This window comes from Sus scrofa, chromosome 3 (genome assembly GCF_054392235.1).
Source record: "Sus scrofa isolate SSC_HxYL_T2T_F1_AM1 chromosome 3, Sscrofa_HxYL_maternal_Yorkshire_Landrace_v2.0, whole genome shotgun sequence".
Classification (NCBI taxonomy): Eukaryota; Metazoa; Chordata; class Mammalia; order Artiodactyla; family Suidae; genus Sus; species Sus scrofa.
The window spans coordinates 68,283,811-68,298,242 of NC_139385.1; the positions used below are offsets into that span (position 1 = coordinate 68,283,811).

The following is a 14,432-nucleotide window of genomic DNA, read 5'->3' on the forward strand; positions in this document are numbered from 1 at the left end:
GCATGTACTAACCAATTCATCATTTTTAAAGGAACCCCTAGCCCCGGTTTGTTTTTCAACTAGGTGAAAGTTCCCAGCTGTTTTCTCTTTTATCAGTATTCCCACATTATAAGCTACAGGTGATAAAAACCAGTTCTGTCTCTGTATCTTCAACCACCTAGAATCAGAGGAAAGGGAGGAAGGACATTGGTAATAGTGTGGGGGTCATGCACGTGGAACCAGCCTGACTCCACGTCAGGGTGGAAACAGAGAGAGTCAATTGTTTAGACCAGCGATGCCAGACTAAGGAGGACCTCCATAACCACTGTGCTCACGGGTGCAGACAGGGCCAGGCAAGCTTGCTGAGCACTCTTCCCACATGCCTGGTGCTGCACTAGATAATGTGAGGAATACACGGTGTGTGCATAGTGTAACCTTTGTCATCAAAGTGCTGATAATCTTCTTGAGGAAATAAGACAGCTCCCAATTAAGTAAGTAGAGAGCTATGAAAAAATGTAATTTATGTGCAGAATTCTCTTAAGCTTTAGAAGTTAGAAAGCATGTAGAAATAGGATTAGAAACCTAAGTACTTAAAGGACTCCTTACTGAGGAGGTTTCACTTTTAAAACAAACTATAACATGGATGCCAGGAGGAACATTATTGCAATGAATCTGTGGGTGTTGGACCTTGAGGGGGTGCTTTATATTGTTCTTTTGGAAGGGGGCAGTTTGATACAGTGGGTTAAAACAGGGACTAGAGCCAAATGACCTGGATTCAAAGTTAGGTTCCAAGTATGACCTAAGGGAAATTCATTAAGGTTTCTGTGCCTCAGTAGCCTCTATAAATTGAGGCTAGTTATAGCCCCTAACAGAAAGTAGTTCTGCTCACATGACTGCCACTAAATTTCTCCTCCTAAATTGAAAAATATCTCTCTGTGGAATTTGGGGAGAGAGGGACATGATTCAGAATTAGGAGTTCCCGTCGTGGTGCAGTGGTTAACGAATCCGACTAGGAACCATGAGGTTGCGGGTTCGGTCCCTGCCCTTGCTCAGTGGGTTAACGATCTGGCGTTGCCGTGAGCTGTGGTGTAGGTTGCAGCTCGGATCGCGAGTTGCTGTGGCTCTGGCGTAGGCCAGTGGCTACAGCTCCGATTCGACCCCTAGCCTGGGAACCTCCATATGCCGCAGAAGCGGCCCAAAGAAATAGCAACAAACAAACAAACAAAAAAAAAACAATTAATAGAGAGGCAGGTGTACAGAAATAAAGTGATCTGACCATTTTGCTCCTGCCTGCTTTCTCACTAGGTTGTAACCTCATCCAGGTGGAGATGTCTCTCCTTCCATCCCAGCACCTGGTTCAGTGTGTGGCATACAACTGGCCCGCAGTAATTTTATTTGTTTGAATGGCTAAATACATGTTTATGTGTAAATATAAACCAACTTAATAGTTTCATATGTTTGGGCGTGTATTTGTCTAATAATTTTAACATTTAATTTTTCCAATGACTGGAAATAGACTCAACAACTAGAAAGTGTCTTGAAGTATTTGTGACAGTTTTCTTTTTGTTTTTACAGACCAGTTGGAATGCCAAAAATGGAAAAAGTTTACTTACATAATCCTAGTTCTGAAGAAACTATTACTTTAGTATCAATATCTGCTACAACATCACATTTTCATGCGTCATTTTTTCAAAATAGGGTAAGTTTCTCTGCCATATTTGATTTTTCTTGAGTTTGAAATTGAAGTGTCTAGCTTTTTTTGGTGTATAATTTTACTTTGCTTTAATTGAAGTCTGGTTTGAATGTTTCATATTTGTTCTGGACTTTGTCCCATTTCCTAATAAGAATGATCACTTCTAACCTTCAAAACACATTGTTTTTCTTAACATGAAACAGCCTAACAAAAATCAACTTTGAAACTTATGCACTCTGAAAAATGTAGCCTTCATATATTCAGTTGGTTTTCTTTTCCTTTCTAATAATAGGTAATTCCTCAGCGTTGTGTTAGTTTTCTATTGCTGCATAATAAATCCCCACAAGTATGGTGGCTTAAAACAACACAACACTCACTTGCTAGCACATGGCTAAGTCACAAGTCCAGTGGGTGCTTTGCTCTGGGTAGCATAGGGCTATAATTAAGATGTCAGTTGGGCCGAGTCCATGACTGGAGACGCAGGAAATCCACTCCCAAACTCATTCAAGTTGTTGGCAGAATTCCGTTCCTTGTGGTTGTGGAACGGAGGTCTCTGTTTCATTGCTGGTTGTTGGCCGGAGACCTCTCTCAGTTTCTTGAGGCACTCACACTCCCCATCACCATCTTCCAACCAGCGAGGTATGTCCTGTCTTCCTCATGCTTCAGAAATCTTTAGCTTCCTCTTCCACCAACAACGGAGAAAATTCTGCTTTAGTCATGTCGTTGAGTCCGAACCTTCTGAGTAGTCTCTTTTCTCATTAACTCAGGGTCAGCTGACTAATAGTTAATTACATCTGCAAAATCCCTTTTATCAAGCAGTGTAAATTACAGGTGTGGCATCTCCTCATATCACAGTCTCAGAAATTAAAGTAGGAAATTTGGGGTCCTATTTAGGGTTCTACCTACAAGTAGTCTTTAAAATTTGACTTATAATCTTTTTTTTTTTTTGTCTTTCTGCCATTTTCTTGGGCCACTCCTGCGGCATATGGAAGTTCCCAGGCTAGGGGTCTAATCTAATCCGAGCTGTAGCCACTAGCCTATGCCAGAGCCACAGCTACATGGGATCCAAGCCACGTTTGCAACCTACACCACAGTTCACAGCAACACCGGATCCTTAACCCACTGAGCAAGTCCAGGGATCAAACCCTCAACCTCATGGTTCCTAGTCAGATTCGTTAACCACTGAGCCACGACGGGAACTCCTGACTTATAATCATTTTTTTCTTTCTTGGCCACGCCTATGGCGTGTGAAATTTCCCAGGTCAGAGATGACACCCACACCATAGCAGTGACCTAGGCCACCTGAGTGACATTGCTGGATCCTTAACCCACTGCACCATAAGGAAACTCCTACTTAAAATTGTTTTTGTAGATAGTATATAAATTTGTTATTGTAAAAAACTGATCTAACAAAAAAAATGATCTTCATAAATTTTGATTTTGAGAGAATATGTTAAGCTTTAACATATAGGTTCCCAAAATAATTAGCTAAATAGCAAATGTCAGAGGGAAGTAAATGGAACCTAAAATTTCATCTTCCCATGATTTTCACTGACTCCTTTGAAGAGATATGACTGAATAATTAGGAAGGAACTTTTTTTAAGTACATAAATTTATGTCAATTATTTAGATTTTTACACTTCTCCTTTCTAAATTCCTTTTTCATCATGTTAATAGCAAGTTCTAGTGTAAAAAATGACATGTAATTTTGGCTTTTTTGAATTTTAAAGTTTTTTGTGAAGAAAGAATGGTTAAGTCAGCATATCTTGACAAAATTCTGATTTTTTTGTCACACTCTTGGAAACATCCCTTTTCTAAAACCTTTCTAAAAACAAGTTTCCCTGGAGTTATTCTTTATTTTACCTAAGAGATATTTTCATAATTTTTATAAATGTGCTGATGGTCTCAATAAGAGTCCCAAGGCTAGGACAGACCTGTGTGTATTCATCGAGTCCAGTACCCTTATTATACAAATGAAGAGCTGAACCCTGAGGCCTTGCCCATGGTCAGGCCATTAGTGAAAAGAACCAAAGTGAGGGTCTATGTGTGCTATTGGCCTGCCCAGGGGGGTGTATCACATTACAATCACATTAAGCCACAATGTGGGTCATGTACATTCCAATCTGTGTATAGAGACACCCTATATAAATGGAATCACCCAATTATCAGGCATTGCCAAAGTGTAGAGACTTGGGTTAAAAGGCGAAGTAGTGAAGTGAAAATGGAAACAGTTTAAAAGTAGTTCAGTTCACAACTACAATACAGATTTTATTTTCAACTTGTTAATTTACAGTGCTAATTCAAGCAGTGTTTTGATTTTTCTAAACATTGAGCTTCACCCTTGTTAAAAGCCAGGGTTTTGACTTTTTATAATGTTCCTATAACAATACCAAGCAGACCAAGAGTTGCAAATAGATTTTTACGAGGACCAGGTAGACAATGCAAATTAGAGAAGCAGGCCAGGTGGAGTGAGGGGTGACCTGGAGAGCACATGGCCCATCCAGAGGGACCAGCCCCCACTCGTTTCCAGCCAGTGGTGGCCACAGGGGAATGTAAGCTCATACACAGTTCTTCTCATTTTCCAAGAAGAATCAGAAATAGGAATTTTTAATGATAATCTCAATTTTTATAGATTAAAAATGAATTTGACTTTAGAAAGACAGTATGGACCAAACAAAACAAGCTAAAGACCACCAGTTTGATGTTTCTCAACTAAACTCTCCCAGGGACTTATTTCTACAAATGAATTTATGCAGAGAATAGTTTTTCAGAAAATTCTTCAAGTTAAGCCACTATGTGTTTTCTACTGTCAGGAGATGGAATTAAACAACAAAAATAATCTGTACCCTTCAAAATCTACATTTAAGTAATTTAGATTTAGTTTTATAGAAGTTAGCCAGAATCTGTGCTATCTTGAGTGTTTTTTTCTTCTTCTTGCATTTCATCTTTATCCCTTACAGTAAGGTATTAACTCCAGAAGTTCAAGAAGTGGAGAGGAGAGATGGAATTAACTCTTAAGAGAAGAAATAACCTCATTTCCCCTCCACTTAATTGTATGCCTATGACTAGAGCCTTTGGGGAAAAATGAAAAAAGAGTTTCTCATGTCCAGAAGAGCAAAACCATTCTATATGTTTTATCCTAACTCTGATTGCCTTGTCATCTTTTAGAGTTCCTGGTCAGATCATATTTCTGAGAATAAAACATTTTTTGTAACTCATTCAAGTTTTTGACTCATTTAACCAATGTCAGATCTACATTAACCAGTAGGAAATGCAAAAGAGAATAGTTACTGTTTAAAAAGGCTGGGTTTTTACATAACTATATTTCAGAACACACGCAAATAATCCCCCTTACTAACATTTTGATTTTAAGACCACCTGGAAATCAAGAAGAATAAGGGTAAAGAGGAATGTGGTTGTGTGACAATTTATTTTTCTATATATAACTTATTATTTATAATTGTCTGCTAATTAACTATAATTACCTAATTAATTATAATTAAAATTATGTAATATTAAGGTTACGGTTTAGACCGAATCATCATTATGCCTGTATTGCATATTGGCCATAAAATATGTAATATATGATTTATAACAAAGAATAGAGATCTTAATACTCCATAATAGATTCTGACTGCCATAAATGAGTGGCTTAGAGACAAATTTCAAGCAAACAAAAATTATTTTTTCCTTGATTGTGTATAATCTTTTGTTTAACTTTTCTGGTAAACTGAAGATTAACTAGGATCAACTCTGTTTCAATATATGACTAAAATTAAAGTGTTTTAACCTATTTATTTTAGTATGCTTAAAATAATAACCAGTGTCTTTTCATGGGATGAAGGTCATTAATGAATTTTTTTAATGAGGGGATAAAACTATATTTGCCATCCAAGACCCCTGCATCCAATCCCCACCTGCCCTGAGTATTGATGGTTATTTTTATAATTATGCATAGAGACCTGGACTTTATTTATTCTATTTCAGGTTAAGTTCTGATATCCATACATATTATTGGGAATTGAACAAATGTGATAAAGCAGCAGTATGGAATATTACTGTACAAGTAATAAAAAGAATGAATTAGATCTATATCTATTGATATGGAAGAATAAGATAAGTATGTTAATATGTAAGAAAAGCACATTCTAGAATAGAATATGATGCCATTTATAAAAAGTAGGAAATCTTTATATATTTAGAAATATTAATGAGAACCAGAATAAGATACAGATAGACACACCAGGTTAACTGGATAAGCTAAGAGGGATGAGAATGGAGGAGGGTTGGTAGTATTAACTTGCTCTTCACACATCTTCACACTACATCACTAAGTAAAATAAGTACTTACTGGAGTTTGTCTTTTTCTAGTTCCTTGAGGTATAAAGTTAGATTGTTTACTTGTGATCTTTCCATTTTCTTAATATATGTGTTTATTGCTGTAGACTTCCTTCTCAGAACTGCTTCCACATCATTCCATAGGTTTTGGTGTGTTTTGTTTCCTTTTTTTTTTTTTTTTTTTTTTTGTCTTTTTGCGTTTTCTAGGACCACTCCTGCAGCACATGGAGGTTCCCAGGCTAGGGGTCCAATCAGAGCTACAGCTGCTGGCCTACACCACAGCCACAGCGATGCAGGATCTGAGCCGGGTCTGCGACCTACACCACAGTTCACAGCAACACCAGATCCTTAACCCAATGAGCAAGGCCAGGGATTGAACCCACAACCTCATGGTTCCTAGTCGGATTCATTAACCACTGAGCCACAACAGGAATTCCTGTTTCCATTTTCATTTGTCCAATATATATTTTTTAAATTTATTCTTTCATTTCTTCTTTGACTCATTGCTTGTTCCAAAGAATGTTGTTTAATTTCCACATCATTGTAGATTTTCCAGCTTTCTTCTTGTTGATTTCTAGTGTAATACCATTGTGGTCTGAAAAGATATTTAATATGATTTCCAGCTTATTAAATTTGCTAAGACTTGTTTTGTGTACTATAATATCTGTCCTAGAGAATGTTCCATATGCACTTGAGAAGAATATGTATTTTCAGTTGTTGGATGGAATAACAAATATTTATTATTTGTTAGGTCCATTTGGTCTAATGAATGGTTCAAGTCCAGTGTTCCCATGCTGGTTTTCTGTGTGGATAAATCTATCCATTGCTGAAAGTGCAGTATCAGAGTCCTTTACTATTACTGTATTCTTGTCTGTTTTTCCCTTCAGACCTGTTGATGTTTGTCAATATATTTAGGTTCTCAAATGTACGTGTGTACTTATTTATAGTTACTGCATCTTCTTGATGAATTGACCCCCTTTATCATTATATAATGATCTTCTTTGTCTCTTAAAATCATTTTTTACTTAAGGCCTACTTGTCTGACATGAGTATCCCACTTTCGTTTGGTTTCCACTTGCATTGAATATTTTTTCTATACCTTTACTTTGAGCCTGTGTGTGTTCTTAAATCTGAAGTGACTCTTATAGGCAGCATATAGCTGGGTCTTGTTTTTTTATTCAGCCAGCCCCTCTGTGACTTTGACTGGTGAATTCAGTCCATTTACATTTAGAGTTGTTATTGATATGTAAGGACGTACCAGTGCCACCTCATTAATGGCTTTCTGTTTGTCCTATATTTCCATTGTTTCTTTTCCCTTTTTTTTTCTACCTACCTTTGTAAGTTGGTGATTTTTCATGGTGTTATGCTGTATCCCCATTCTTTACCTTCTGTGAATCTCCTCTAGCTTTTGCTTTTTGGCACCATGAGGCTTACACAAAACAGCTTATAGATAAAACAGTCTATTTTAAGTAGACAGTAACTTAATTTTAACGTCGTGTAGAGGTTTAACCCTTTCACTCCCTCCCTTTAATATGTTTTGGTGTCATTCTTTTTATATTGTTTATTCATTAACAAATTATAGTAGCTATAATTATTTTGAATAATCTTCACTTAAATTTTATACTATAGTTAAATGGTTAACACATTCTAAGTTTTCTATGTCTAACTGTACATTTTCCTTTCCTAGTGTGTTGTGTACTTTCATATGTTTGCATTTTGCTGACTAGCATGTTTTGATTTCAGCTTGAAGAACTCCTTTAAGCATTTATTGTAAGGCAGGTCTAGGAGCGGTGAAATCCCTTAGTTTTTGTTTATCTGGAAAAGTCTCCTTCATATCTGAAATATAACTTTGCTTGCTGAGTAGGGTGTTCTTGGCTGCCAGTTTTATTTTCAACACTGGATTTGTCACATTCTTCCCTTGCCTGTAGGGTTTCTCCTGAGAAATTGCTAATCACCTAATGGGTTTCCTTTGTATGTTACAATTTTTTTCCCCTGACTGCTTTTTGGATTCTCCCTTCATTTCTAACTTTTGACAGGTCTATTATAATGTGTCTTAGAGAAAGCCTTTTTTTGTTGTTGTTGTTTTGTTTTGGTCTTTTAGGCCGCACCCGCGGCATATGGAAGTTTCCAGGCTAGGGTTTCAAGTGGAACTCTAGCCACCGGCCTATGCCAGAGCCACAGCAATGCAGGATCAGAGCCACATCTGCAACCTACACCACAGCTCACAGCAACGCCAGATCCTTACCCCACTGAGCGAGGCCAGGGATCGAACCCAGGTCCTCATGGATGCTAGTTGGGTTCACTGACTGCTGAGCCACGACAGGAACTCTGAGAAGTCCTTTTTGCATTGAGATAATAGGGTGATCTGTTAGCTTCATGAACTTGGATGTCCAGGTCTCTCCCTGGGTTGAGGAAGTTCTCAGCCATTATTTCTTTAAATAAATTTTCTGTGCCCTTCTGACTTCTCCTTCTGGAATTCTGTTTATTCTAATGTTTTTCTCATGAAATTCCATAGATCACATGGGCTTTCTTCACTCTTTTTCATTCTTTTTTTCTTTGTTCTGCTCTTCTGGGCTGATTCACTGTTCCTACCTCTAGCTCAATTATGCTGTTTTCATTGTCTCTAATCTGCTGCAGATAATCTCTATTGCATTTTTCATTTCATTCATTGAAATCTTTAGCTCTAGAATTTCTGTTTGGTTCTTTTTTTATGATTTCTTTCTCTCTGGTAAATAACTCATCTTGATCTTTTGTTTTTTTTTGTTTTTTTTTTTTTGAGATTTTGTTGAGTTTTCTTATAGCTCACTGAGTTTATTCAAAACAACTATTTTGAAACCTTTATCACCTAGACCACAAAATTCACCTGTAACTTTGATGGTTGTTGCAGAATCACTGTTCTTTTGCTAATGATACATTTCTTTGATTTTTCACATTCCTTGTAAATTTGTGTCTCTGCTTTCACATTCAAAGTGGCAGCCACCTCCTTAAATCTAGTTACCTTCAGATGGGGTTACTATTCATTGGTGTGGCATAATAGGGCTCTTCAGAAGGTGGTGGTGCTACAGCTCAAGTTTGTGCTTTCTCCCTTGGCCCACATATCCTGGCATGTTTTACTGATAGCAGCCCATTTACTGGACTTGCTCTCACTCACTGCTGCATTTGGGAGTGCAGACAGGGATCTAGCCACAGAATCTGGGGAGGTGTGGATTCAGCACTTAGGGCATTGGGTGTGCCTGCAGACCCAGAGGTTGATCCTCCAGTGAGGTACGCCAGGGGCTTCTGGGTGAACTTCCCTGCTGAAGTCCTGAGCACAGTTGGCAGGAACTACCTACCTTTAATGCCCTTTGATATTTTTATCTGCCTCTTTCCTGATCTCCTGCCTCCATCACTAATGGAAGTCCAACCTTAATGCTCTGGGTGCTATTGGAGAGAAACAGGTTTCCCAACCACATCCTGCACAACTAGAATAGTTGAGCACTCACTACTCTGGGAGAGGTCACCCCCTCCTGATAGTTCAGCCCCATCAGTGTTGCCTTAGCTTAGGGGCCAGTGGGGTAGTTGGTCCTGGGAAAATTCCTCTTACTATCTTCACTGCAACAAAATTCTTCTTTTTCTCTCCAGTGGCATGCTGGGATATATCCTTGGGAAAGGTAGAATTCTGCAAATTATCTCTTGTCCATTGGTATCTGCCCAGGTCAACACTCTCCAGGCTTTTTCCCAGCTGCAGTGAGAGGGGTTGGGGTAGGTTCATTGGTTTGGCAGCCTGTGTGGAAGTCTTTCTGCCTATTTCCAGGTGTATAGGTAAACAAGACAACTAATTTCCAGATCCCCAGGTATGTGATGCTGGATCCTACAAGTCCCGCAGAGGCACTTCTGATTGTGGATGGTTATCTAATCCATTGTTTTAAAAGGGGGACAAAAAGGAGGACTATCTTATACTGCCATGATGCTGACATCACTCATTCCTCCAGTTTTAAATAGGATGGTCAGAGTAGACTTCATTCGCAGGTGACATTTGAGCAGACTTGAAGGAGATGAGGGAGAAGACTATGTGGAGGGAAGTGGAATATATGGAAGAAGAAATTCCAGACAGAGTGTACAGGGCTTAGGCAACACAAAGTCTCCAACGTGAAAGCATGACTAGGGTGCAAAGAGAACAGTGTGGCTAGACCAGAGTTAGCAAGGGTGAGAGCAGAAGTAAAAGGGAGGAGGGGGGAACAGACTGTCAAGGGCCTCCTACACTCTGATAAGGTTTTGGGCTCTTAATCCACCACAGATTTTGAGCAGAGGAGTGAATGACAGTGTATGTTTTAGAACACAGTTTATCAGAAGTAGTGAAGAAGGGCAAGAGGAAACTCAGAGATGCCAGTTACCTTGGCTTTGGCAGGGCTCCAGGGCCAGAAGATGATCACTCTGAGCAGTGAAGAAGTAAAGAAAGCTCTTGGATTTGGGATATATTTTGGCAATACCAACAGGATTGCCTCTTATGGGTTGAGAGAAAGAAGAGTCAAGAATGACTCCAGAGTTCTTGTCCTGAGCAACTAGGAGGACAGAGTTGCCATCAGCAGAGATGGAGAAGGCTAAGGGTTGGGCATGTTGCAGGTGTGCGATCATTAGGTCGATTTTGTACCTATTAGATGTGACATCTCCTAGATGTCCAGGTGGAAGTGCCAAGTAGGCAATTGGTATTTAAGTTTGGTGTGGAAGGGAAAGGACCAGACTAGAAATAGAAGTTTAGGAGTCACTGGTAAAGATAAGCCAAGGACCTGGGTGACATCACCAAGGGAGCACAGCGTCAGGACTGATCTGTGGGACAAAGAAGAGACCTGACTGCAGGTAATTCTAAACTAAAGCTAGCACACTTTATGTTACCTTCATTACTTTTTCACACAGCCTTCTGATTTTTTGTAAGCAAACTAATTTTATTTAGAAAGTATGTAGCAGTCAGGGGAAAAGGATGAATTGTAACAAATCTTTTTTTTTTTTTTTTTTTTTTTTTTGCTCTTTTTACCTTTTCTAGGTCCGCTCCCGTGGCATATGGAGGTTCCCAGGCTAGGGGGTCTAATCAGAGCTGTAGCCACCGGCCTAGGCCATAGCCACAGCCACAGCCACGCCAGATCCAAGCCATGCCTGCAACCTACACCACAGCTCACGGCAATGCTGGATCCTTAACCCGCTGAGCGAGACCAGGGATCGAACCTGCAACCTCATGGTTCCTAGTCAGATTTGTTAGCCACTGAGCCACGACAGGAACTCCAAATTGTAACAAATCTGATTAATTCTTATGGAAAGATTATATTCCTGAGCCTGAGTTTACAGTTCTGTTTCATCACCGTTTTGTTACATCCTTAAGTGTCATTTGAAACTAGGTCGTCCCTGTTATTTTTTTTTAAAGGAAATATTCTATGTGTCTCTCTCAGCATCTTCTTTAAGTACTCAAGACTTTAAGTAGTAAAAAGTGGATTAGATGTTGGGAACTATCAAAGAGAATCTGTACTCTCATATCCAAGCTCTTTTTCCCCCCCAGAGTGTAAATGACATCACGAAGGAAAGCCTCATCTTCCACAGGAATTAAGCAGTGAAATCAGTCATGTTTATGGTTTCTTTAATAATTAAAATATTTAAAGATGAACTAATAAAACTAATTCATTTTGAAATTAGGAGACATTTAGAACTACAGAAGTTAAATGATATGCCAAGATCATACAATTTCTCAGTGGCAAAACCGGAAACTCCAGTCTCCTAATGTCAGCTAGTTCCCCTAAGACTAGATGTCCAAAAACATGCAAAACTATAGGCCAACAAATTTGACAACCTAGAAGAAATGGACAACTTTCTATAGACTTACAGCCTGCCAAAACTGAATCAAGAAGAAATAGATCAACTGAACACACCAATCACTAGAAATGAAATTGAATATGTAATAAAAACACTCCCTACAAACAAAAGTCCAGGACCAGATGGCTTCACAGGCAAATTCTACCAAACATACAAAGAAGAACCTATACCTATCCTTCTTAAACTTTTCCAAAAGTTTGAAGAAGGAACAGTCCCAAAGACATTCTGAGAAGCCACCATAACCCTAATACCAAAACCAGACAAAGATACTACCAAAAAAAGAAAATTATAGGCCAGTATCTTTGATGAATATAGAGGCAGAAATTCTCAACAAAATTTTAGCCAACTGAATCCTACAACATATAAAAAAGATCATACATCACAACCAAATGGGATTCATCCCAGGTTCACAAAGATGGTATAACATATGCAAATCAATCAACATCATATACCACATTAAGAGAAAAGTCAAAAACCACATGATCATCTCAATAGATGCAGAAAAAGCATTTAACAAAGTCCAACATCCATTCGTGATAAAAACTCTTACTAACACAGGTATAGAAGGAACATACCTTAACATAATAAAAGCCATTTATGACAAAACCATGGCAAATATAATACTCAATGGAGAAAAGCTGAAAGCACTCCCATTAAAATCTGTTAAAATCTGGAACAAGACAAGGTTGCCCATCTCACCACTTTTATTCAACATAGTATTGGAAGTCCTAGCCACAGCAATCAGACAAACAAAAGGAATAGAAGGTATCCAAATTGGAAGAGAAGAGGTAAAATTGTCACTCTATGCAGATGATATGATACTACTGTACATAGAAAACCCCAAGGACTCCCCACAAAAACTACTGGAACTGATCAACAAATTCAGCAAAGTAGCAGGATACAAGATTAACATTCAGAAATTGGTTGCATTTCTGTATATTAACAATGAAATATTAGAAAAGGAATACAAAAATACAACACCCTTTAAAATCACACCCCCCAAAATTAAATACCTAGGAATAAACCTGACCAAGGAGGTGAAAGACATACGCTGAGAACTATGGAACATTAATCAAGGAAATTCAAGAAGATTCAAAGAAATGAAAAGATATTTATTCCATGCTTCTGGATTGGGAGAGTTAATACCGCTAAAATGCCCATACTACCCAAAGCAATCTACAGAATCAGTACAATCCCCATCAAATTACCCATGACATTTTTCACAGAACTAGAACAAAAAAATCCAAAAATTTATGTAGAACCATAAAAGACCCAGAATTGCCAAAGCAATCCTGAGGAACAAAAACCAAGCAGGAGGCATAACTCTTCCAGACTTCAGGCAATATTACAGAACCACAGTCATCAAGACAGTGTGGTACTGGTATCAAAACAGCATATAAACCAATGGAACAGAATAGAGGATCCATAAATAAACCCAGAGACCTATAGTCAGTTAATCTTCAACAAAGGAGGCAAGAATATAAAATGGGAAAAAGAAAGTCTTTTCAGGAAGTGGTACTGGGAGAACTGGACAGCCACGTGTAAATCAATGAAACTGGAACACACCCTCACACCATGCACAAAATGGCTTAAAGATTTAAATGTAAGACAAGACACCATCAAACTCCTAGAAGAGAATATAGGCAAAACATTCTCTGATATCAACCTTATGAATGTTTTCTCAGGTCAGTCTCCCAAAGCAACAGAAATAAAAGCAAAAATAAACCAATGGGACCTAATCAAACTGACGAGATTTTGCACAGTGAAGGAAACCATTAAAAAAAAAAAAAAAAGAGGAGTTCCCGTCGTGGCGCAGTGGTTAACGAATCCGACTAGGAACCATGAGGTTGCAGGTTCGGTTCCTGCCCTTGCTCAGTGGGTTAACGATCCGGCGTTGCCGTGAGCTGTGGTGTAGGTTGCAGATGCGGCTCGGATCCCGAGTTGCTGTGGCTCTGGCGTAGGCCGGTGGCTACAGCTCCAATTCGACCCCTAGCCTGGGAACCTCCATATGCCGCGGAAGTGGCCCAAGAAATAGCAACAACAACAACAAGACAAAAAAAAAAAAAAAAAAAGACAACTTGTAGAATGGGAGAAAATAGTTTCAAACGATATATCTGACAAGGGCTTAATCTTTAAAATATACAAACAACTTATACACCTTAACAGCAAAAATACCAACCACCCAATTGGAAAATGGGCAAAAGACCTGAATAGACATTTCTCCAAAGAAGATATACAGATGGCTGACAAGCAAATGAAAAAATGCTCAGCATCACTGATCATTAGAGAAATGCAAATTAAAACTACTGTGAGGTACCACCTCACACCTGTCAGAATGGCCATCATTAACAAGTCAAAAAATAAATGCTGGAGAGGGTGTAGAGAAATGAGAAACCTCCTGCACTGTGGGAATGTAAATTTGTACAATCACTATGGAAAACAGTATGGATGTACCTCAGAAAACTAAATATAGAACTGCCATATGACCCAGCTATCCCACTCTTGGGCATATATCTGGAAAAAGGTTTCATTGAAAAAGATACATGCACCCCTATGTTCATTGCAGCACTATTCACAATAGCCA

General features: G+C 38.6%; 1 protein-coding gene across 8 annotated transcripts in view; it reads left to right on the top strand.

Moving 5' to 3' along the window:
• TMEM131 (transmembrane protein 131) overlaps positions 1-14,432 on the top strand; it is a 192,948-nt gene that overhangs the window by 98,990 nt on the left and 79,526 nt on the right. For all 8 annotated transcript variants that reach the window (XM_021087244.2, XM_021087245.2, XM_021087246.2 and 5 more), the window contains exon 5: positions 1,555-1,678. In XM_021087244.2, the coding sequence (XP_020942903.2) occupies positions 1,555-1,678 (124 nt within the window). The remainder of the gene's footprint in view (positions 1-1,554; positions 1,679-14,432) is intronic.